Below are 22,983 nucleotides of genomic sequence, written 5' to 3' on the forward strand. Positions count from 1 at the left end.
ATGTGAAAGACTAGTCTCTATGCTCTGACCGTCTAGTCAATGAAAATAAAACATCTGAAGCTGTTGATGAAGATATAAGTTTTGTAAAAAGTTTAAATGAATCTGTTTTAGTAGATGAAAGCTTTGCAGATTGTTAACAGGTTGTAGTAAAAATAAAACTTCTGTAGATGATGCTGATAAAACAAACAGTAGCAACGCTTTTAAAAATAGTAGAACACTGCATTTCTGTATTAATAAAAACGACATATTACAAAAGTTAGTAGTACATAACTGTTTTAAAAAACCATTGTAATTTAATTCGATAGCTAATCAAAACTTGCTTACTTTTGAATTTCTTACATATTCGTATAAATTAAACGTATAAATTGGTTAGTAAGATCTCATTATTGTTAGTAAAGCACACACAAAAAGTTTTTAATCTAAAATATAACATGGTTAACATTAGGTTTTATTTTTAGGGCATTAAGCATTTAAGTCGCTATTCAAGGGAGGCTTTGTGGTGGTAGTGTCAAAATTCGTCTCAGGTTTTCATTAAAAAAAAAACCTGAGTTTTGGCACTACTTTGGATTATTTACAGTAATCTCAGATGTAAAACAACATGTTAGAGAAAGAATAAAATGTAATTTTAGATTATGACAAAGCACTTTATATTTAATAATCATTAAAAATGTATTTTTAAATTAAATTTAATAACTTTTGGGTTTATATAGTTTATAATGTTAAAAGTCTTGTTTTTTAGGTTTAAAAAATGAAAGTCACTATGTAAGTATGTAAACTATGTAAGTCAAAATTTCCATATTCGGAAATGATGGATGGAAGAAACGTTGTGGAATATATAGATAAAGATCAAAATTCGATAGACATAACAATTAGAAAGAAAATACCATTGGTTAAGTCCGCGAATAGTCATATGGAACTCAGGATGAAGCTGTTATCTTTGCTCAAACTTTTTAGTTCTTTAACTTTTTATATTTAAAATAAATCCTTTTGGTTTTTCTAAACTCTTCGTTTGTAACATTTATACCTCTATATAGTATTTTTGTTGTTTTTCTATGTTTTCAGATATAAAGTTTTTGTTCCAAAAATAAACTAACCAAAAAGTAATGTATTTTTATATGTAGGTAGATATTTATTTAATTTATATATTGATATCCAAGGAAAGTTAATTACGAAATCCATTTTTTACATAAATACACAAAAGAAATTTCGGTCTTTTATCTGCGAAAATATTTGTCATAAGTAAAATATGTTTTATTGAACGACAAAGAATAAGCTCAAAAAGTTTGGTCCAGGGACCTGGTGTATATTTTTATTATTTTATTTATTATAAAATTCTTTACTTAAACAGAGGAAATACATGGTATTTTTATGTATAATAAACGCTAAACTAGTTTTATAATTAAAAGAAACTTTAAAGTGTAATCAGAGATTATAGCTGAAATAAGGTTAAATAAAGCTTTATGTTCAATTTTTAAAGTTTTTCTGTATAAAATTTAAAAGCTGCTGCTTATTTAAAAGTATTATTAAAAAATAGACAAAATAAGGTAATAGTAAATCTAAATATACTACTTATATTTATTCTATGTCTTCAATAGCTTTATAGCATACCTTCTTTGTACTTTCTTTGCTAGGAATATTTTAGCTTACAAATAGTTTTGGTAATTTTCTTAGGACTTAAGTAGTGTTGATATTTATCTTTTCACAGATTTTTTGTTCTAAAACAGGGGTCGGCAAGCTATAGCCCGCGGGTCAAATGTGGCCTACAAAGCAAAACCTGTGGCCGGCAAGCTACTTTTTTAACAACAAACATACTTTTTAAATCATCAAAAAAATACTGTTATAAACTTACGGTAAGGCTATATATAATTAACTACTAATATTTTATAACTGTTAGTTTTATCACATTTTTTTAATGCAGTATTTTAAATTGATAACTGCAACTACTTTTAATAGTTGCGATCCGCAGAAACTTTTTCTACATAGTGCGGCTTGCGAGCAACTTTTTGAATAAAAATTGGTTTTCAACTTATTAAAGGTTGCCGACCCCTATACTAGGCTTAGTTTTATTATAAGCTATTTTAATCTATAAGTTTGAACAATCGAAAAAATAAATAGAGGTCTCTACTTTGTAAAAGAAGAATAAATATATTATGTTTGACTAAGAAACTATTTAGTTTATTTTGAGCACTGAAGAGCTCTTTGATCAAAACTTTGTTTGCCAAATAACTATTGAAAAATTATATATCACAGTTCTTTTACTCGGGTTTGCCACATATTTTTGAAATTTTTTACTAGGTTTTCTTAATTTCTACCAGGTTTACTAAAGAAATAGGTTTTGTTAACAGTAGTACAAAATTAAATTTTAGGTAAAAAAACTTTAAAAAGTATTTTAACATTGAAAATAAGCTGCTAAGCTATTTTAAATGTGTTTTTCAATAAAAAGAAAACTTATGGATTTTTTTATGTGATACATTTTTTGTATCTAGTCGAAATTTCATTATTTTACGTGTAAAAATTACAAAGTTCAAGGTTTTTTAGATTTTTAACCTAAATTGTCAAACTCCAGGTTTTTCCAGGATTCAAGGTTATTTTGGCAACCCTGTGTACAGTTATGCATAGTTTTTCAGTATACATTTCTCAATTAATAGACCTAACATTTTCAACTCTTTTAAAAACTAATTAGTATAAGAAATATAATAATAAAAGTTTAAAATATGGTATGTTGTTCTAACTTTTAATCAAAATGTATTTAAAAAAAAAAAACACCTAACTAGTATAGTTGCTAAAGCAGCAAAAAAATCCAAAATACTTTATTTAAAAAATTTAGGGCAAAAAAAACGGACAATTATGGTAACAATAGACTAAACTTGAAAAAAATCATTAGTCTTTCTTATTTCAAACAATTATCAAATAACAAACAAGCTTTAATGTACAAAAATATTACAATGTTCAAAATTATAACAAAACTACTCATAAATCAGTCTATACTATAACATCAAAATAAATAAAAAACAAATAATATTCATATACTTTTAAAAAAATACTCACGATAATAAAATTATCTTTGTACATCAAGTCGAAAATTTAAAAGGCTAAAAAACATTTGATATGAATTTTTCTTAAAAAGTCTTAAATAAAACAAAGTGTATTACTTACTGTATGATTACATAATAGACAAAAACATTTGAAAGTTTTTTATTTCAAAAGTCTCACATAAAACCATATTAAATACACTTGACAAGTTTTATTTTTAGTATCAGGTTTGTCACTCTTTGAAGCAAAAAGGCCAGCCTCAGTTTATTTACGAGATAATTGATAAAAAGATAAAAGAAGCTAAAAATTTAATACATGAGCTGATAGTCAATAGTGTCATTAAAAAACATAACAACAAAAATAGACTTAACATTCAGAAAAATACATGAGAAAGTAAAACAAAAGACTATAAAGTGATAAAAACCAGTCTGTAATTTAAACAAACCATCAAAAGTTTTCAAATATTCTAAAGTAGCCTGAGTTGGTCTTAAAGTTTGCCTACCATGCAGTGTAAAAAATCTTAAAACTTTAACTTTCAAAGTACATATTTAAAACAAATTTAAGCTACATAATTCTAAATTACAATGAAAAGCATGTATTATAATTTTTTAAACACTATTAAATACACCAAATTAGTTTGATTTATACTTTTAATTGAAAAACTATTAAGTTAATAAGTTAAGATGTTAAAAGATAAATAATGGTAAACAATTGTTTTTTAAAAATCCAAAAATGATTAGTTTAAGTAAGTTAAAGTAAAACAATGGCTAAAAAAAAACTTAAATTATTAACAGAAAATTTATAACTAGTTGTACTATATGTAAGTTTTCTTACAAATGTCCTTTAAATTAGAACAGGGGTCGGCAATCTGACTCCCGCAGGTCAAATGCGTCCCTCAAAGCAAAAATTTGCGGCCCACGATGTCTTTTTCAGCTGAAACATACTTTTTTAAAACAACAAAAATATGTTTTTATGGTAAGTACTTACAATTAGGATATATGCTTTATACTGATAGTACTTTATAAATGCTTACTTTATCATCACTTTTGTTTTATATATATTTTTTTTGATTATAAAATTAGTTTCAATAAATACCACCCGCTATAGACTTTTTATTTTATAAAGTGCGGTCCGCGAGCAAATTATTTTATAAAAATTGGTACTTTACTTACAAAAGGCTGCCGACCCCTGGATTAAAACATTTGTAAGTATTATTCTAGTTTTTCATCAAAATTAAACGAAATTTTTAAAATACATAATAGGATATAAACACATTTCAGTCATAAAAGAACCAAACACATGATTTTTTTACATTATAAGCCATAACTCACATAAAAATAAAAATTGAGAACATAATTTCTAAATAATCATAATTAAAAAGCAAATACTAAAAATAAGTTGGACTAAAGAAAAAACCTTGTGATTTCACAAGACTTGATCTCCCAGCAGCTTAGTATAAATAAAAATATAGTTAAATATTTTTAAAGCTTATACATTGGTATCAATCTCGTTTAAATGCCTGGCTTTAAAAATGTAAAATGTTATTAGCAGAATGATTATACTGTATTTCAGTAGACACAAAGTTTTTTATACAGAAAAATACTAACATAAACTGAAAATTCAAAAATTAATGCTCGCAGTAAACCAATCATGAGCCAACTTGCACTGTTTTGTTGAAACCGCGATCACAGGACTCTATGACGAGCGCATCTTGTTTGGTCGAACAAGATTGTCCAGGCGAACCGATGAAGCCGTCAGAACTGGCGTACGCTTCATCGGAGGAGGTGATGGGAGAACCGGGCGTCGTTTTGCATTGGGTAGTGTTTTCAGACTTTCGGGAAATTATCGGAGCTCGGCACAGGTGACAATTGTCCAGCATTGAAGCGCAGACGTGGCAAATTCCTCTGTTTTAAAATCAACTTCAGCTTTTCATGATACTTAAATAAAATATGGACATCTTCGAATCATTAAAATTTTACTGCATTTCCAATAAACATCTTATAAAAGTATACATATTTTTTAGTATGTAACTAAAGATAAACACATTCAATTTTTATAAATCAAGATACTGACCTGTGCATACAAGGTACAAGTACGGTGTCACTGACGAGGTCACAGCAAATTGTACATGCATTTTCTATTATTGGTTCGTCTTCTAACAGCTCCATTCTTTTGTGTCTGTATTTAACTTTTAATTAGTTTTCATACTAAAGCTATTTCTCTACCAAAAACAAAAAAAAAAAGCTTTGTGAAAAATTTAAAATATATCGAGAAAAACAAATAGTAAAAACAGAAAAGTATAGTATACAATTATAGGTTAACAAATAGTATACTTAGACAATCAGTGTAAACCTTTTTGTGTAGTAGTCACGTATGTTAACTTATTAATTTTTTTTATGCTTGTAAAATATATTACAAAAATAAATAAATTTACTTTATTTTATATATGTTCATATTTTATTACCTGAAAAATTGTGTTTTTAACTTACACTTGGTCAATATTTTTATGATGGCAAAAAAATGTTGTAATAAAAATCAATTCAACAATTTTTTTTAGTGCTGGTATAACATCCTACACCGCCACTGAATAAAACAACATTGATAAAAGCATTTTTAATTAATAAAATAACTAGCTCGTAATCATTTAATGTGATGAGTTTAAGTAATATAAGGATTATACAACCATTACTATTTATGGCTAACTTAAACATTACTTAGAAAAAAAGTAAAAGTTTAAAGACTAAAAATTGAAGCAGGGTTAATATTACAGTAGTTTTGCATATATATAGTTAAATAATTAAATTATAATATCATTAGAATATATCAATAAATATCATTTATTTCAGAAAAAAACATTTTTATTGTACGTGGTCAACAATACTGATCTTAGCAAATTCTAAAACAGATAAGATATACATAACAATTAAAAGGAGACAAACACAAGTTATCATAAAATACACATTGTTTGATCAAACCTTTTCACTAGTTACAACAGCAGCCACAAATTTCAAAAAATAATTCTTAGAAATAGTTGACTTTCACCTTGTCGAATCTAAAGTTTTTACAACAAAATATTTACACCATAAGACAATTAAGTTAGCCAAAAGTTGCATTAATCTTAAAAACTTTTAAAGTTGCTTTTAAAGGAGAATGCTTACTAAAAGGCATCTATAAGGCTTCTATTAGGAATAAGGAATACATAGGATCAACAGGGGTATCCTTCAAAAAAAGATGGCAGCAACACAAATACAGTGTTCTCAAAAAAACCCAAACAACTACGCTATCTAAATTTGCCATTATAAACAATATCAATTTGCCGAAATCAATTGGCAAGTACTATACAAAGTTAAAAGCTCAGTCCCGAAGAAAGCCGACAACTGTTCAATCTGCAATCTGGAAAGAATGGCTATAGCAGAAGCAGATAGAATCAAATCACTAAATATCAGAAAAGAATTAACCGCTATGTGTCCCCATTATAGATCTTGTTATTTTTGATTTATTGTTTGCTTGTTGTGTCTTATTTTTACTATTTTTACTATCTTACATGTTAAACTTAATCTCTAATTTTTAGACTTTTATAAGTTTTATGATAATTTACTAATTAAGCATAATAAGTTTTTAAAAAGTTTTTTTATAAAGTTATTAATTATTTTCACTCAAAAATATCTATAAATTACTTAATTACTAATTTATGTCTAATTAGTGCTCATTAACCTGATTAGTGCAAATTAATTTGATTGTTTTTTCTATATATATCAGTGTGCTTCATTTTTATCCTTTTTTAGGTGAAACCGGGTTAGTAAGGTAGCAATTTTTGTCAATAAATTATTAATTAATCTTAAAAACAATACATGTTGATTAAAATCACCTGATTTTAAGTGAATAAATTTATAAAAAAACCATAAAAAATTGTTGAAAAAACTGTAAACCAAACTCTGTCCATGAAACAAAAACTGCCAATCATCAAACTTATTAATTTTATAAAAATACAATAACAGAAAAATTACATGATTGTATCTATACAAATAAAATCAAAAAAAGCACAACACTTGGAAGGTACAGAAGTTACAAAAAAATCCGCCATACACGATACAGCACAGAACTATCTAACTGCTTATAAAATCTAAAAATTTTTAACAACTAATTGTTATGAGAAACTCACTTCATACTAAAAACTAAACTCAATTAAATGCATTTAACTTTTGCAATTAAAAACAATTAAAAAGTGAAAATAAAAATAATTAAATATAAAGAGGGAAAGACAAAACATTTGTTTACACAATCAAAAAAGTCTTCTTAATTAATAATACCTTAAACTTAATTTTAACAAAAAAAACAGTTTTTATAAAACAAATTTGAAAGAAGCTTTTAAACAACAATTTTTAAGGGTATGTTTAATTTCGGTCTTATAACTTGTAAAAATGTACATAAAAATAATGAATTATTACTGTTTTTCAACTACTTTTAGCAGTCTATTTTTCCTTAAACTTTGTTATTTAAGCTGCGATCACTATGTTTTATTAAGAACCTTGAAATACCTAAGCAACACTTACTACTAAATGCTTCATTACTTTTTAATTCATCCTTGTACTATTATTTGTTTCTTATCAATCCATACAGAACATAATAAAAGTTGTATGTGAGTACTCGAACCTACCTAGGCAGTATAATTTTTTCCTCATCGGTCAACTTTGCAAACTGGTTGAATGTTTGGTATCCTTCGTATTTAGGGGGATATTTGAATGGGGAAGCACCGAAATTAAACATGCATTGCTGGTGCGACATAAAACTTGCTGCAGCAAAAAATCCACACCTTAAAATATTTAAACTGTCTTAAAAATGCTTTTTTAATTTTAGATAGTTGTACAAATTAATTTTGCACAATAACAATTGTACTTAAATATTTAACTTTAAACCTTTTAAATAAATCTATATAGCTTGCATTTTCTCTTGTATAATCAAAAGAGGCTTAACATATGCTATTGTAAAAAAAAGTAACATGTTTTTTTTTACTAATTTGATGATAAACCGTGCTGTATCATATAAATTTTTATTTTTTAAACGGAAACTAAAAAATACTTAACAAATAATTTGTTTAATCAAAAAAAATTTAATCAAAATACATAGGATTCTAAAACAAAAAAATTAGTAAACAAATAGTTTGAGAATATGTTGAGAACTCTAATTGTCTCATTGAATTTTAAAAGCATACAAGTACATAAAGTCATAAATCATTAAACATTACTGTTTTTCATTGTTTATTAAGTTTAAAAATAAACTTGAAAAGTTAAGTTTGTGGGAGTGATTATGATTTGCAGATACATATGATATTGTTGTAAAAAGAATAAAATAATTAGAACAACTTTTAGCTTTATAAAATGCATACTTTTCAATAAAAAACAATAATAACCTTTCTAAATCTTAATTCAAGTGTTGCTAAATTTTAAGTGTTTAAGAAACTTTTTTCTAAACTTACTAACAAAATATTCAATAAATTGAACAGCTTTACAAAAATATTTAAAACCTTTAGGAGAAAATAAGTATATCGTTATTTAATATGGCACTTAAACTTATTGCTCAAAATTGAAACTAAATTTGGTCTGAAATTAAGTACACAGACAATACATAAAAATGTTTCCATTAATATGCACCATTTAATTATCTGCTTATCTCATAAAACGGCAATTATAAAATGTTAAGTTTTAGTGTAAGTTACAAGTAATTCATAAGTACAATACGTCAAAAGAACTTAATTGTAAATAAACTTAAAAATTAATTTTCTAGAAATATTAGAGCTTTTAGTGAATTAAAACATGTAATAACTTAATTTTTAAAACACAAGTTACAATTAGAAAACTGGAGTTTTGAATATAAAATAAATCACGTTTTAATTCATTTATAAAAGGAGAAAACTATCTAATCAAAAAAAAAAAACTTGCCTTATTCACGCTTTATGAAGTCATACTAATATTTTATAGTACACACGTTAAAAAGTGAATAGTAAAGTACGCAATTAAATCACTTTTGCGTACTAAATACTCCACTAAGGCTATGGTCAAATGAGTTTTTAAATTTGAGAAAATTTCTACATACCAGTACACTTTCAAAAAAAAAACTCAAAAGTTCGATTTATTTAACAAAAGCTTTTCAAACTTATTGCAAAAGTATTGTTTATTATTGTTTCGTGCACACCGTAATAAAATTTATGGCTATTTCCGCTAATAAACTTTAGTTTGCTATTGCTGTAAAAATAATTCTGTCACGCAATATAAAAACTAATATAAAGGTTAGTTTACTTGAAAACTTCAACACATAACGAACTATTCATAAGTAAAGCTTTTCGCTAAAAACTATCTCCAAAAACTTTTAAAGAAAAACCAATAAGTGTGAATTCAACAAGCGCACTCACTGGGCGTGCTGGAAAACCCGCTTTTCGGGAGGCAGGGCGACCCCGTTCATGTAAAACACGATTTGCTGCTTCTCGGTGTCCAGCAGGGTGCCCAGCACGTCACCGGGTCGCCACGGTTGGTGGTGGTGGCGCTTCGACGTTGCCAGGTGCCACACCAGCTGACGGCACCCGTCGTACGCGCAACTGAACTCGTCGTCGCCGATGCCGAACCCGTCCTGTGTGACGTCATAGTTGTTTGACCGTTAAATTTTAAAATGCATATTTGGTTTAGTGGTGTACAATTTGGTTATTACATTTAGCTCAATTGAACGAAAGATTTAAACTGATAAATCGTTTTCATAGAAAGTATAATAAATGTTGATCATTATTTACTTATAATACAAAAGTTAGCTTCGTCGTTTTGTAATTTATTAAGTAGGAACTTAAAATTGAAACAAAATTTATAATAAGTATTAAATAACGATAATTAAAACTATTTTATGTACTATTAGTTTTCATTTAGTGTACAAAATTACAACAGCTTTCTCTTTACACGCGTATAATTTACAAAATAAAACTCACGTAGTTGAAAAACTTGCTTCTCTTCGTGGCCCACCCGATTTGCATGACGCCTTGGGTGATCACGGTCGCCTCGTAGTACCAAACACCGGAGTCGACTTCAAACGTGCAGCGCACCGATTCGAACGACGAGGCATCACTTCTCGCCTGGTGAAATTACAATTTGTGATGCTGAATAACTACAATTGTTTTTTAAGAAAGGGTGGTGGTCGACTGGTTGTTTTAGTAAAGCTATTTTGTTAGCATGTTAACAAAATACAATTTACAAGAAACAAAAATTATTATTGGCTTAAATTGACGCTTAAATTTTATTAAAGATCTTTGTAAAAGACTCATAACACTATAGTGAACAGTTAATTTAAACTTCAATTTACAAAACAAACATAAAACGTTTTTTATAATAGACTCTATTAATTTTATCATTTCTAACATTTTTGTTAAATAGATAAATTATGTTCTTTTTTAGTAAATTGATAGTATTCAAAAACTAATTATCATTTGTATCTAAATATTTACAGGATTGCCAAATTTTTTTTGGCAAACTTTCTCCAGGTTTTCAAAATTTCCTCCGGGTTTTAAGAAGTACACATTTTTGGGTCTATTTTTAGTTTAAAGTTATGTTTAAAGTAAGAAATTGTGTTAAAGAGTATAAAACTATTGAAAAGATACTGCAAAGCAACTTTGATTGGGTTCTTTATTTTTAAAAAAAATTGATGATGACAAAATTTTTTATCTATATGATAGATTTTTTGTGTCAAATCGACATTTTACTACTGAACATGTTAAACTTGTTGAAAGTTCCAGGTTTTTCCAGATTTTTTGGCAACCCTTTATTTATGTACTTTGAAAGTAAGAATGATAATCTAGGTGGTTACAATCATCAGGGTTGCCACTAGTTTTTTAGAAAATTCTTCCAGGTTTTTAAAAGTACACGTTTTTGAGTCTATTTTTTGATTGAAGATAATTTTAAGGTTAAAAATTTGGTTAAATTGTATAACAACAATAAAAAGATACTGTAAAGTTACTATAAATGGGTTTTTTAATAATAAAAAAAATTATCATGAAAAACGTTTTTATCTATGTGATAGATTTTTTGTGTCAAATCAAAATTTTACTTATTAAACATGCAAAAATTGTTTAAAATTCCAGGTTTTTCCATGTTTATCAGTTATTTTTGTTCAAAATTCCAAAAATTTTTTCCAAAATTTCTCAAATTCCAGGTTTTTTCAGCCAAAATTGCCAAACTCATGGTTTTTCCAGGATTCCAGTTTTGTGGCTACCCTGAATCATGTATGTACTTTAAATAAAATAAAAAACAATATAACAACGTTTTGACCTAACCCAAAACTTAAACAAACAAATTTTATATAAAATTTCATATGTTGTAATGTTTTATTTTAATAAACTCATAAAAATTTATATAAATTCATATTAGTACAAGTGAAACTAAACCTAGAGTAGTGATATATAAAATTTGTCCTTCAGTAAGACTACAAGGTAAGGTAAATTTAGACAAGTGAACATGTGATAGTCGCAAAAAAAAACAATTGATAAAATTAATCTTTTGTATTAAATAAATACTTAAATTAAAATGGTTTGTTGTATAACTACTTATTTATAAAATTATATAAAATTTAATAACCACAACCACGCCACTTATTTTTAATGAAGTTAAATTTTAAACAAGATAGTTAAACGCGCAAAATTTAATGACATAAGCTGTTTTTAAAACCACACTTAATTGCATCAGTAGTTTAATCTATATATAATATGTATCTGCCAGTACCAAAACCAAAATAACTTTCAACATACATAATAAAAGTATAGTTTACAGTTTTGGTATGCTTTCTGATTAAAATCTTTAAAAACATTATACCACTAACTAACTTGATTTATTAGCAACAACTTTCAAAAATAACTCTTCATTAATAATATTAAAAGTAAATGTTTAATTTTAGAAGTTTTATAAAACGTATATAAATAAAATAATTACTACTGTTTTAAAAGAAGTTAGTTAAGGCATAAAAGTGGGACTTGTTTAAAAAATTAAGCTTTTTTTATTTGTTATTAAAGTTAAGTACTAGTATACTCTAATTTATGCATTTTTTTATACAATACTATGTTCCAAAATATAGTTGTATTGAGCATATGATTTTCTCACTAATCTAGTCTAAGTAGCTCAATGAACTTATGAAAAGCTTTAGTATGATTTTTTAACTGATATTGTACTATTTTAGAGCATAAATTAATTTTATCTTTCAAACATTTTTTTCATCTAACAATTAAAACTATAGCTACCTATAGAAAAAAGTTGAGTAATTAAGTAATCTAAGCAACTTAATATAATGAGTGAAAATTAGAATAAAATAACAGTTTCTAAGATGTAATTTTTTTTAATCAAAATCAAATTTTGATAAAAGAAAGAGATTAAAAACTTTTCAAAAAAATCTATATTTAAAGTTTAACTAACAAGTTTAGTCAGAAATTTTGTTTTTTGATGTCTTTAACATTATTCAAAAACATTCAACGAAAAAAAAATCAAAAAACTTTATGAAATTATCTGTAGAATTAACCACAATTTTAAATATTTTATGGTATAATATAAAACTATTGATACCTAAAGCATTTACTTTTGAAAATTAATACAAACGCAACATTATAATTATATGCAAAAATTTTATAAAACTTTATGATACAAAATTAATTTGTCTGTGAAAAATAGTTTACCTATTTATGTTAGCTAAAAGTATTTCATTTATTTATTTTATACATATATTTTTAGTAACAAACAGCAATAAATAAAATTTTAAAGCGCACCTCTAAACCATCTGGAGAAATTTTCAAGTACTCACTGACATCATTCACATTCAGCATTGCATTAATATCTTTCAAGTCAACAGTTTCGTATGTCAACTTTCTATTTGCTACCAGGACTGTTTGTAACCAAAATATACTAGTTATTGAACTAGTATTACATATTAACTTTAAATTAAGTACTAGTCTTATGAATGATACAATCATTTTTAATTCAAATATATATATGTATATATATATTTCCAAAAATATTTTGATATTTTTATTGTGTTTTGCGGTTTTACTCACATATAAAATTATTTATGACTTGTTTTGTAGTTTTACAAATGTTACACTCATGTTAAGTTTAAAACTTTTAAAAGAAAATAATTCAAAAAAAAGGTCTACCAAATAAATATACTAAATCTAATCATACTTTTACATACCTTTTTTATTTGTTAAGGCCTAAATATCGTGACAACAAGTGACCAGGCATATCTTATCTATAATTAGATTACTTAGAAGCTACTTCGATATATGAATACATTACACAGTAATTTCAATGTGCTATGTTTATACATAAACACAAATTTAAAATAAATTGTGGTTTTACGTGAAAATCGCGCAAGCAAATTCCACAATCTGAAAACCTTACAAGGCATCGGTCACACAAAAATTTTAATTTTAAACTTCAATTTAAAACCATGCAGTACCAAGTATTGAGTATTTAATGAATGCATATTTTACCTAATTTCAATCTCATGAAAATAAATATTAGTCATTTATGGAAAATTTAAATTTCAAAAATACTTGAGTTCTCGTGATCACTGTAAGAATGTAATTTCTTGAGGAATACAATTTAATTAAACAAACTTATAAATAAAACAGGCTTTTAAAAACTATTAGGGTGTTGTTAAACGTTTTCGACGTTTTTAATAGTGCAAGCGATCATATGATAGCTACAGTAAAAATATATTGGGTTTGTGTTTTTCAGAATACTTAAAGATATAACCAACCATTTATAAAAATCAATAAGATAATATGTTTTTTTTAATTTAGTATACAGTGCTCTGTACTCTATAGTCAAAGTAGAACAAAGTATATTATAAAAAACAGACGTTAGTTTACACGTGATGGTTTACGCACCAAGTTTTCCTAAGAGTAATGTATATATTTTTTAAAATTTCCGAGTCTATAATATTTAATTGGTAACTTTTTACTTAGTTATATATAACCCGCGATTTGATAGTTAACAAAATATTCAATAAAATTCATATATATTATTTGTTTTAAATTATAACACTAAAAACTGAAAAAATTGAATTGAAACGAAGATTAGTAAAAATTATACCAAAAAACTTTCTACTACAATCATTAAAAAGAAAAAATTGTAAAAAACAAAGTCATATTATTAATAGGTTAAGTATAAATTAAGAAAATTATAATGAGTTTTAAAACAATTAAAATGTTTAGCTTTTTTTTATAATTGTTTTAATCGATACTGTAAGTATCTACACTCAAACTTTAGAAATTGTTTTGATAAAAATAAAGAGAAAGAAAATTTTATATTTTATTTCTTTCACGTGATACAACTTTTTCATAGTAAACCAGAAAAAACACGTTTTTTTAAAGTGGTAGTTGTTGGAACGGTTTTTAAAAGAAGTAGCTATACGTATCATGACAATAAATAAATTAACATACCTTTAATTTATAAAAAAAATCTTTAATACAACGAACTAGTTAGTTATACAATTGTTCTTGTTGTATTTAAATAAAGTAAATTATTTTAGTAGTTATTGTAAATATATCAAATATTTAAATACTTAGATTTTGTAAAAAAAATATTAAAACAGTAAATAAAATTAATAAGCTTAGCTTATTGAGTTTTAAGGGATAAACCAGTATAAAAATGCTTAAAGTTGAATGACTATGTAATGATTAAATACTTTAAATAACATACAACTGTTTAAAAAAAGTGAATGTAATTAGCAAAATTAATGCTAAACTGCATGAAATAATGTATTAAATCCAAAATCTAAGGAATACAAAAGGGTGTGTAGCATTAAAATAACGTTCAATTTTTTCATGTACAAATTGTAGACAGTTACCGACAAAAAACTGCATGGTTTAATTGTAGTTGGTGTGGCCACAAAACTGTCTCATAATTGATTTACATTACAATCACTACCATTAATTTTCGAGCGGGAAACCAGAATACGTCAATAAAAGCGAATATATATGTCTTTAAAACATAGTTGCAATTTTTTAAGTACTTAATTTACTATAGTATTTGATATAGATATTTATTAGGTTTTTGAAAAATAAAAATATTTTGTTGTTTTCTTATTTTTTGAAAATACTGTATAAAATTAAAGTGTAATTAAGATAGAGTGAAATACAAAACAAATTTAAAACTGTTTACCACTAGTTCACTTTGAATATATTTTAGTTTAAAAAACTTAAATTTTTTATTTTTATTTACTTTAGTCCCTATAACAATTTCTAAAATAGAAAAGTACATTTAAGCGGTAAAAAAGATTTTATTTACCTCAGCTATTAAACCTTACGAGGAAAAACAGAAGATAATTAACAAATTGGCATTCCTAAGAACTGTTGATTAATTAGGATTGATACACACTTAGTCATAAATTGAACAATTTTGCTATTTGTATCTAAATCGATTGAGGTTTTTTATTATTAACCATTTCAGAACTTAATGTGATATAAACAATGTCTATTTAGTTTAATTCTTCTCAATAAATTACATTTTTGTAACGGCTCTATTCAATTCTATAAAATCTAAATTTATAAATAAAAGTTGGTACAGTAACCTCTCGCTTATTTACGCACATTATGTCCATAGAAAAAATGCGTAAAGATATGAGAGATCGTAAAGATATGAGAGGTACCAAATATACTAACTATAATGGCTGTTTTTTGATATTATTTCTAGTCAAAAGCATACTAGGGACTTTCCCATTTTTAACAATTTGTTTTATCCCACTTTATTTATAAATATGAAAACAAAAGATAAAACTAAACATATATTAAAAAAAGGATAAAAACTTATATAAAATAATAACACTTGAAAAAAGATTTACTAATTTTAATATTAAGTACTTTTTATCTTTATTTATATGTGACTTATTTGATTCTATTCTACTTACTTATAATTATTCAATTTATAATTTAATATGACTTAAACTCAAAAAAAATGTCAAATTAAAATTAGTGCATGTTTACTGAAAAAACAATTGAGATTTGTGTTAAGTGTAAGCTCTATATATATTAAGTATCACTGCTACTTTTGCTAGGAAGTTTCATTAGATTTCTTGTTTTAGATGTTTATTCATATATAGGACAAGAGTGCTATAATAATCATTTGTGTTTTTAACTCTCGTTATTTCATTATATTTTCATTATTTAACACATTCATATTTCTTTCAGAATTTTAATTTAACATTATATTGTTAACAAAATTTCTGATATACTGAGGTATAAATAAATGTTTATAAATTAGTTAGGGAACATAAGTTTACAAAGTCTATAGATAAAAAGAGGTGAGTTAGCTTTAAAAACAGATTTTAAATAAAAAATATACTATAAACCTAATTTGAGCAATATTTAAAAATATTAAAATTTATATTTTTTGATTTTTTTAGAATTCTAAAATGCGTAACTAAACGAGAGTGCGTAACGTCACGAATGCGTAAAGATGCGAGAGGTTACTGTACTTAAAAACATTGTTAAAATAGTTTTAAGTACTTTTAATGCACCAAACTGTTGAAAGTTAACATTATTGAAACCAGTTTCCATTTTTCCAAACAACATAAAACTACAATAAAAACTCACATGTGTTATCAAGGAGCCATCTAGCGGAAAAGCCCACCTGTCGTTTTGCCGGGTCTTCGTCAAACGCCCAGTCTTGGAGGTCGATCAGCTTGTCGCAAATATCAGTTCTGGCCAGCCTGCGCTTGTTCTCCGCTGTAAAGCATAAAACACGCTGGAAAGTGTGGCTTGAAACGTTATGCAATTACAAGGTGTGTTTTTCGTGTAAGCACTGATGATGCGCACGTTTTTCAACAAGTTTTAAAGCCTTTATAATTTCATTTTGAAAAAAAAATATTAATCAAAAGTTTGACTGTTTTTACACTTGATGAAAATAAAAAAGAAAAGGCATAATTTGTTATGTGTTTTTGTAAGGCATTTAAGTTTAATCGACGCTTTTGTCAAATGATTTAAATAAAATTATAATACCCAAGTATAAGCAAATTTTATGCTAATGTTAACTAGGAACTTAAAACTTCAACCTACAAACTAAAGCAAATTTTTCGATAGCAATCAGTGAATGAAGTATTGATAGGGGGTGAACAGACTTTTTTTCAACATTCTTATTTAACACACATAGCAGGTAGTCTACCAAATCTTCGCTAAGCATGGAAGATTGACATCCTCCAGCTAAAGTTTCTGCTAAATGTCCTAGAACAGCACATATGTTCCTAAAAAATATTAAACGATTGTATAAGTTATATGAAAAAAAAAACATTAAACTTTAAAAGAATATTAATTAATTTTTTAATAAATCTAAAAAGATAATTTGTTGATACGAATCCAACTTAGCGCAATCTAAACATTAAATACTATTTTCAAACTAGTATACTATCTAAAAAGCTAAGTTACAATGAAGTTAAATCAAATAAAATTAAAAACTTTAGAAAGCCATTCAAAGAATTTAAGAAAATAATAAAATGCCATAAAATTTAAACTTTTCAGTCATATTTATTTTTGCTTAAACGTTATCTACCTATATCCTAACTCTAAATAAAAAATTTTTAATTCAATTAAATTTATTATAAATATTAGCGACTTAAATAGTTAAAAATAATTTTTTTTATTTATTGTAATAGTTAGTCTATAGGAATCAGGTGTTGATCTGTTCGACTTGATAAAGACTAAGAAAATTAACTTTAATAAAAACATTAAATTTAATTTCACGGATAGTATATAAAACATAAAACCAATGCACGGTTTAAAGCACTACACAAAAAACTTAAAAAAACAAATAATTTAAAAAAAATTAAAAACATAGATATCTTGGTTGGAAACAGAAACAAATCAACTAAACTTATTCAATTAATTAATTAAAATTAGGAACTAAAATAATCAAATAAATTATAAAAAAAACAAATATACACAAAACTATCATAAAAATTAAAATCAAATCAATATTGAATTGATTTTATCTTGAATAAATACAATTATTGTATTTATTCATTGATTTATTAGATTGAATTAATACAAAACTATCATAATTGAATGCATTACTTTAATAATTTTTATAATAACAAAAAAATAATTCTATATTAGCCTGGATTTTTCACAAAGTTTTGATTAATATCACACAAATAAACAATTATTAAATTTTTTCAATTCGTAACAAAAAAAAAAATTAGACATGTTATACCAATTCATTTAAAACTTAAATTATACATTTTTACTTTACTTTTAAGTTTACAAACAGTCTTAAAATATTCATCATAAAGTTCAAGTAAAATATTTCAAATAATTTATATAAGATGTCTGACAAAAAAATAAAGTACAGTTCAAATGAAGCCAAAATAATATTTTTGAAAAAGTATTTATTCTGATTGGTTCTTGGAATACTTTATCTCAAGCTGTCTCAACAAGTATGCTGTAGACTCTTAAATTTTTATAAAAAGGAATTTAATAAATTATACACTTACATGCAATAGAAAAACATACACAAACATTAAACTCTTTTAAAAATAAAATTTATCATATTTTCATGCATAAACATTGCATTATATATTAAAATATAATAGTTAAAGTTTTCGTTTTTAGGTATGATAAGTTCCACTAAAAGTGATACGTATTAAACTTGTTATAAAAGTAATAAACATTGTTTTAATTGTTATAGCGAAGCTTATTGTAGGAAACTTTCCAAGAATACATAAAATGTCTAGCTTTAACTTTCAACTTATTGATTTTTTCTCACTACAACAAAAGTAAAGTGCCCACTATTTCGAGTGAGTTGACAAAAACCAAATTTACTTTACTGTTATTTTTTACTACAAAATACTTTTTATTGTTAGGATTTTTTATAGCATATTCTTACTTATAAAGTGTTATTAAACGCTTATAAACTTTTAAACATACTTCATAACTTATTAACTTTAAAAAAAAAATACTTTCTACGTGACACCATACTAAGATTGTAGGTATTTTGCAGGTCCTTAGAATTTGAAAGCTGAATTTCTGCTGTTTTTTTGCTCAAGTTCAGTTGCTTAATAAAGGAAAGTACCGATTTCTATAAAAAAAAATAAAAAAATAAGTAGTATAAATCTATAAAAGATTTTACTTGACGTAAATGGATTTTAAAATGACTATAAATATCAATATACAATATTTAAGTTAGCGGCTAAAATTAATTTTGTGATACTCTTTGATTACAATAAATCAGCTCAATGAGTTATCTACATACAACTAAAATAAACTTATTAAAGTATTTCAATGTTAATAAAAAAAATTAGTTACATATTAATTAAATAGTTAAATGTTTAATTTTTTCTTTGTGGAGAAAATTATAACAATAGTGTTATAAAATACTTTATGTTAGTTTTGACATTTTACTTATAAAGAAGTAAAAAAAAAACTAAATATTTTTCACATACACAGTTTTAATTTCACTTTGTGTCATTTATTTTAACTTTAACTTTTTTCACCAAAAGTTATTTTAATTGAATCGTCAATATGTATATTTCTTATCTTTAAAACCTAAGTTTACTAAATTTATATTTAGATATATGTACTATAATATAAATAATAGTTATAATTAATAGTATAAATAGCTAAATGATAATAGCCTAAAAATAACTTAGGTTAGAATAGTGAGTAAACAGTAATTGACTTTTATATCAAAAAACAGTAACTTGAAAAAAATAATTAATCTAAACATAACCATGTTAAATCTTAAATTTAAATTTTTGTTTCATCAACTTATAAAATTTTTTTACAAAACTCTAAGAGACTTAAACTAAATCTTTAAACTCATCAAAGTACTTAAAAATATCAGAGTTTACATTAGAATCTAAAAATTACTTACAGGAGTAGGAAGTGGACAGTGATCCATGAAAAGTGTGATTGCAGAGGAGCTCAGCGCGTCATTCACAGGAATGCATCTAACCAGTGACAACATGACCATCGTCCAACCTTTGTCTGTTTGCACAAAAGTTTTATGTCTAAGCTTTTTACATTTAAGGTCATAGGGGGGTGTCCGACATTTTTTTTTACTAAAATTAACTTTGGCTTTTATATGAAAGCTTTAAGTACAAACTACAAGCCAGTTTTTATAGAATTCAAAAATATCATTTAACTTTTGAGATATTTAATTTTGTGTAAATAAATTCCAATGTAAACGTATAGACCGCAAATTTTTTGGGGTCAATTTTCTCGAAAATTTTAAAATTCACTAAAAATCTATCTTCTCCTTCATTTTTCAAGCAATCTTCTTCAAACTTTAAGGAAACGTTCCTTATAATAAAAGGAAAAAATGTTACTTTAGAACTTTAGTAATTTAAAAAAATAAAAATTTTATTACAAACATTAAAAAAAAAATGTTTTTTTTTCAAAAAAATAATATTTTTACAATTTGTTTTTTTAATTCCAAAGTAAAGTTTTTTTGTTATTGTATAAAGATTAGACTGTGAAATTTTGAAGAAGATTGCTTGAAAAATGTAGGAGGAGATAGATTTTAAATGAAATAGTCTTTTTTCGCTGTTTTAGTTTTCCCTTCCCATAGGGAACCTTTTATGCGGCCCGACTTTGACTGGTCATATCTCAAAAAGTAGTTCGAATTTTTTAAAACGATAAAAAGCATCTTGAAGCTTAGAAAAAACTCTATAAAATAAGATCAACTTGTAAAAAAAATAGTTTACCCCCCCTCCCCTATGGCCTTAAACGTATACCTAAATCTTACTACGGATAAAGTAAAATAAATTTAAAACAATAAATAATTTTATAAACAAACTAACCTCCGTGAGCCCAAAACTTGAACATTCGCATTCGAAGGACAAGGCTTGTGTCACTGTAAAGCATAAAAGATTACTATTTCAAGTTAAAACAGTTAATAAAAATTGTTTTTGCAATTACTAGTGAAATAAATATTTTGATATTTTACTAACCGTTAGCTTGTTTTATAAAAACTGTTGTAAATAACAAAAAATTATAGAATATCTTTAGACCAAAATTTGTTTCAAATTAACAAATTTTTATTTTTTACAGTTGAACACTTGGTTTCAAAAAGTAGTACAAGTAATTCAGGATAAAGATTTATCTATTGATCAATAACAATTTCTAAAATAACAAAACTTGTACTAATTAATAAATGATTAAGAATATATACAAAAGTGATTTAATCTACAATTTTTTTTAGTCTAAAATTTTTATTTCAATTTTATTTTCGAAATAAAATAAACAAATCATAAACTTTAACAAATAAGTGTTTGAAAAGTAAATACAATATTTAAATTTTATCACAGTTATAACTAAGTTTATAGTAAAAAAAAATTAAACAACTAGTTTGTGGAGATAAAAAATGTTTGCTTACTTAGCTTCTGCAGAATTGTGAAGAACTTTAAGCGTGTTAAGCACATGACTGTCAAGCTCCTTCTCAGTGAGTGGACAAAACGCCCATGTTGGGCTGCTCAGTGATGGACGTCTACTTCTTCTTAATCTAAACATTCCTCTTGATCTTGCTATGAATAATTATAAAAGGGTACTTAAACTTTTTGAAGTTTTTATAACTATTGTAAGAAGCAATAGTAATCACACATTATATATGAAGAAATTAGTTTAAGCCATGTGCTTTTAAGAGGGCAAAATAGCCTTTGGCAATATACTTTTTAAGTATAGTAAAGTTAAAACAACTTGAAACTTGATTTACTGAGAACTGAACATTAAAGTTTTACGCAGAAGTATAATAAAAAGAAATTTTTGGATTTAAAGAAAGCTTAACTTTTGGCTTTAATTCATTAAATTATCATACCATTATTCTTTGTTTAATCAAGCTAAGTATATTTAAATAAATATCACACTTTATTATTATGTCTTTGCACCATTATTTATTATCATTTAAAGTATCTAGTTTAAAAAAAGAAATTAAAGACTATAGGGTTAAAAAATTACATTATAAACTTAAAACATAGCAATATCTAATAAAAAATTTGACAATGTCAAACTAAAACACTTATTTAAGAACTTTTCTTTAAAAAGTACTTTGATATAATAACTTTATGAACAGTTTACATTATTGATAAGAAGTATAACAATACAAACTAGAAAGATGTTACCTTTTAAATTGTTACTAAAATTGAATAACTAGTTTAAATAAAACTCTACTAAATAATAATGGCTTTGTGTGTATAAAAATAAATAAACAGTTTAAAAATAATAATAGTTTAATTTAAAGGGTATGCAATTTTTCTTTTTTTATGTATTTTTTTTTGTTTCTAACATTAACTTTTTTAATGTATAACTAAACTTATGCAGATTTTGGAACTAATTAATTAAGTTTTTAAACTTTTGAATTTTTTATAAAATATTATTTTTAAAATATTTTTTATATAATGAAACTATTGTAACATTCTTTCTTTCCTGTAATACAAAAAGCACTTTAATATATTTACATAATTATAAGTTTAGAATAAAGTGTAACTAGCAATAAAACTAAAGTGCATTATTTAGGTAAGTAATTATTTATTTATTTTAAATGTTTGTCTAATATTAAAATAAAAAACTAAAAACTTGTGTCAAAATAAAATAGATACCTCAAACAATTTTTAGCCAAAAAAAAGTTACTTAAATGTGGAACCTCAACAATGATACATATTTTTAATATGAACATAGTTATTACTTGCATGTATTAGTCCGTTCCTGTTAGAATCTCCAGTCATAACCAGCATCAACGGATGCCCATCAATACTACTAGTAATTGTTCCACTACCTGGTATTCTTACAGATGTTCTGTTTGAAGTAGATCTTCCATAACAGTTGCCCATACCAAGCTATTGAGTTTTTAGTATGATAGATATGTTTTGCTGCAAAAATATTTATTAGAGAAAAGCATTACCAAAAATATAAGATTACTTTTTTAAACCAGAAAAAGTTTATTT

The 22,983-nt window shown here is 25.1% G+C and overlaps 1 protein-coding gene across 2 annotated transcripts; it reads right to left on the bottom strand.

The window, feature by feature from the left end:
• Positions 1-3,049: 3,049 nt before the first annotated feature.
• Positions 3,050-22,903, bottom strand: LOC145849579 (RING finger and SPRY domain-containing protein 1-like). Of its 2 annotated transcripts, XM_082954540.1 has the most exons (14): positions 22,725-22,903; positions 21,420-21,567; positions 20,845-20,897; positions 19,917-20,029; positions 19,003-19,121; positions 17,108-17,292; positions 16,646-16,777; positions 12,818-12,933; positions 10,004-10,147; positions 9,443-9,657; positions 7,691-7,846; positions 5,107-5,211; positions 4,641-4,937; positions 3,050-3,966 (listed from the first exon to the last, which is right to left on the bottom strand). In XM_082954540.1, the coding sequence occupies exons 1-13, from the start codon at positions 22,867-22,869 to the stop codon at positions 4,682-4,684; spliced, it is 1,887 nt and encodes a 628-aa protein (XP_082810666.1). In that variant the 5' UTR covers positions 22,870-22,903; the 3' UTR covers positions 3,050-3,966; positions 4,641-4,681. The 2 variants fall into 2 exon arrangements, with proteins under 2 accessions (XP_082810666.1, XP_082810665.1); XM_082954539.1 differs by having other exon boundaries at positions 3,050-4,937.
• Between the last annotated feature and the right edge of the window lie 80 nt (positions 22,904-22,983).

This window comes from Thalia democratica, chromosome 2 (assembly GCF_965202585.1).
Source record: "Thalia democratica chromosome 2, ktThaDemo2.hap1.1, whole genome shotgun sequence".
Classification (NCBI taxonomy): Eukaryota; Metazoa; Chordata; class Thaliacea; order Salpida; family Salpidae; genus Thalia; species Thalia democratica.

What these genes read in the sequence shown, in the direction of transcription:
- LOC145849579 (XM_082954540.1), bottom strand. Translation starts at nt 22,869, where the DNA reads ATGGGCAACTGTTATGGAAGATCTACTTCAAACAGAACATCTGTAAGA. An exon ending in GAAGCAAGTTTTTCAACTAC is followed by an intron (nt 9,658 to 10,003) that starts GTGAGTTTTATT and finishes GACGTCACACAG; the next exon opens with GACGGGTTCGGCATCGGCGA. An exon ending in GAAAAAATTATACTGCCTAG is followed by an intron (nt 5,212 to 7,690) that starts GTAGGTTCGAGT and finishes AGTTAAATACAG; the next exon opens with ACACAAAAGAATGGAGCTGT.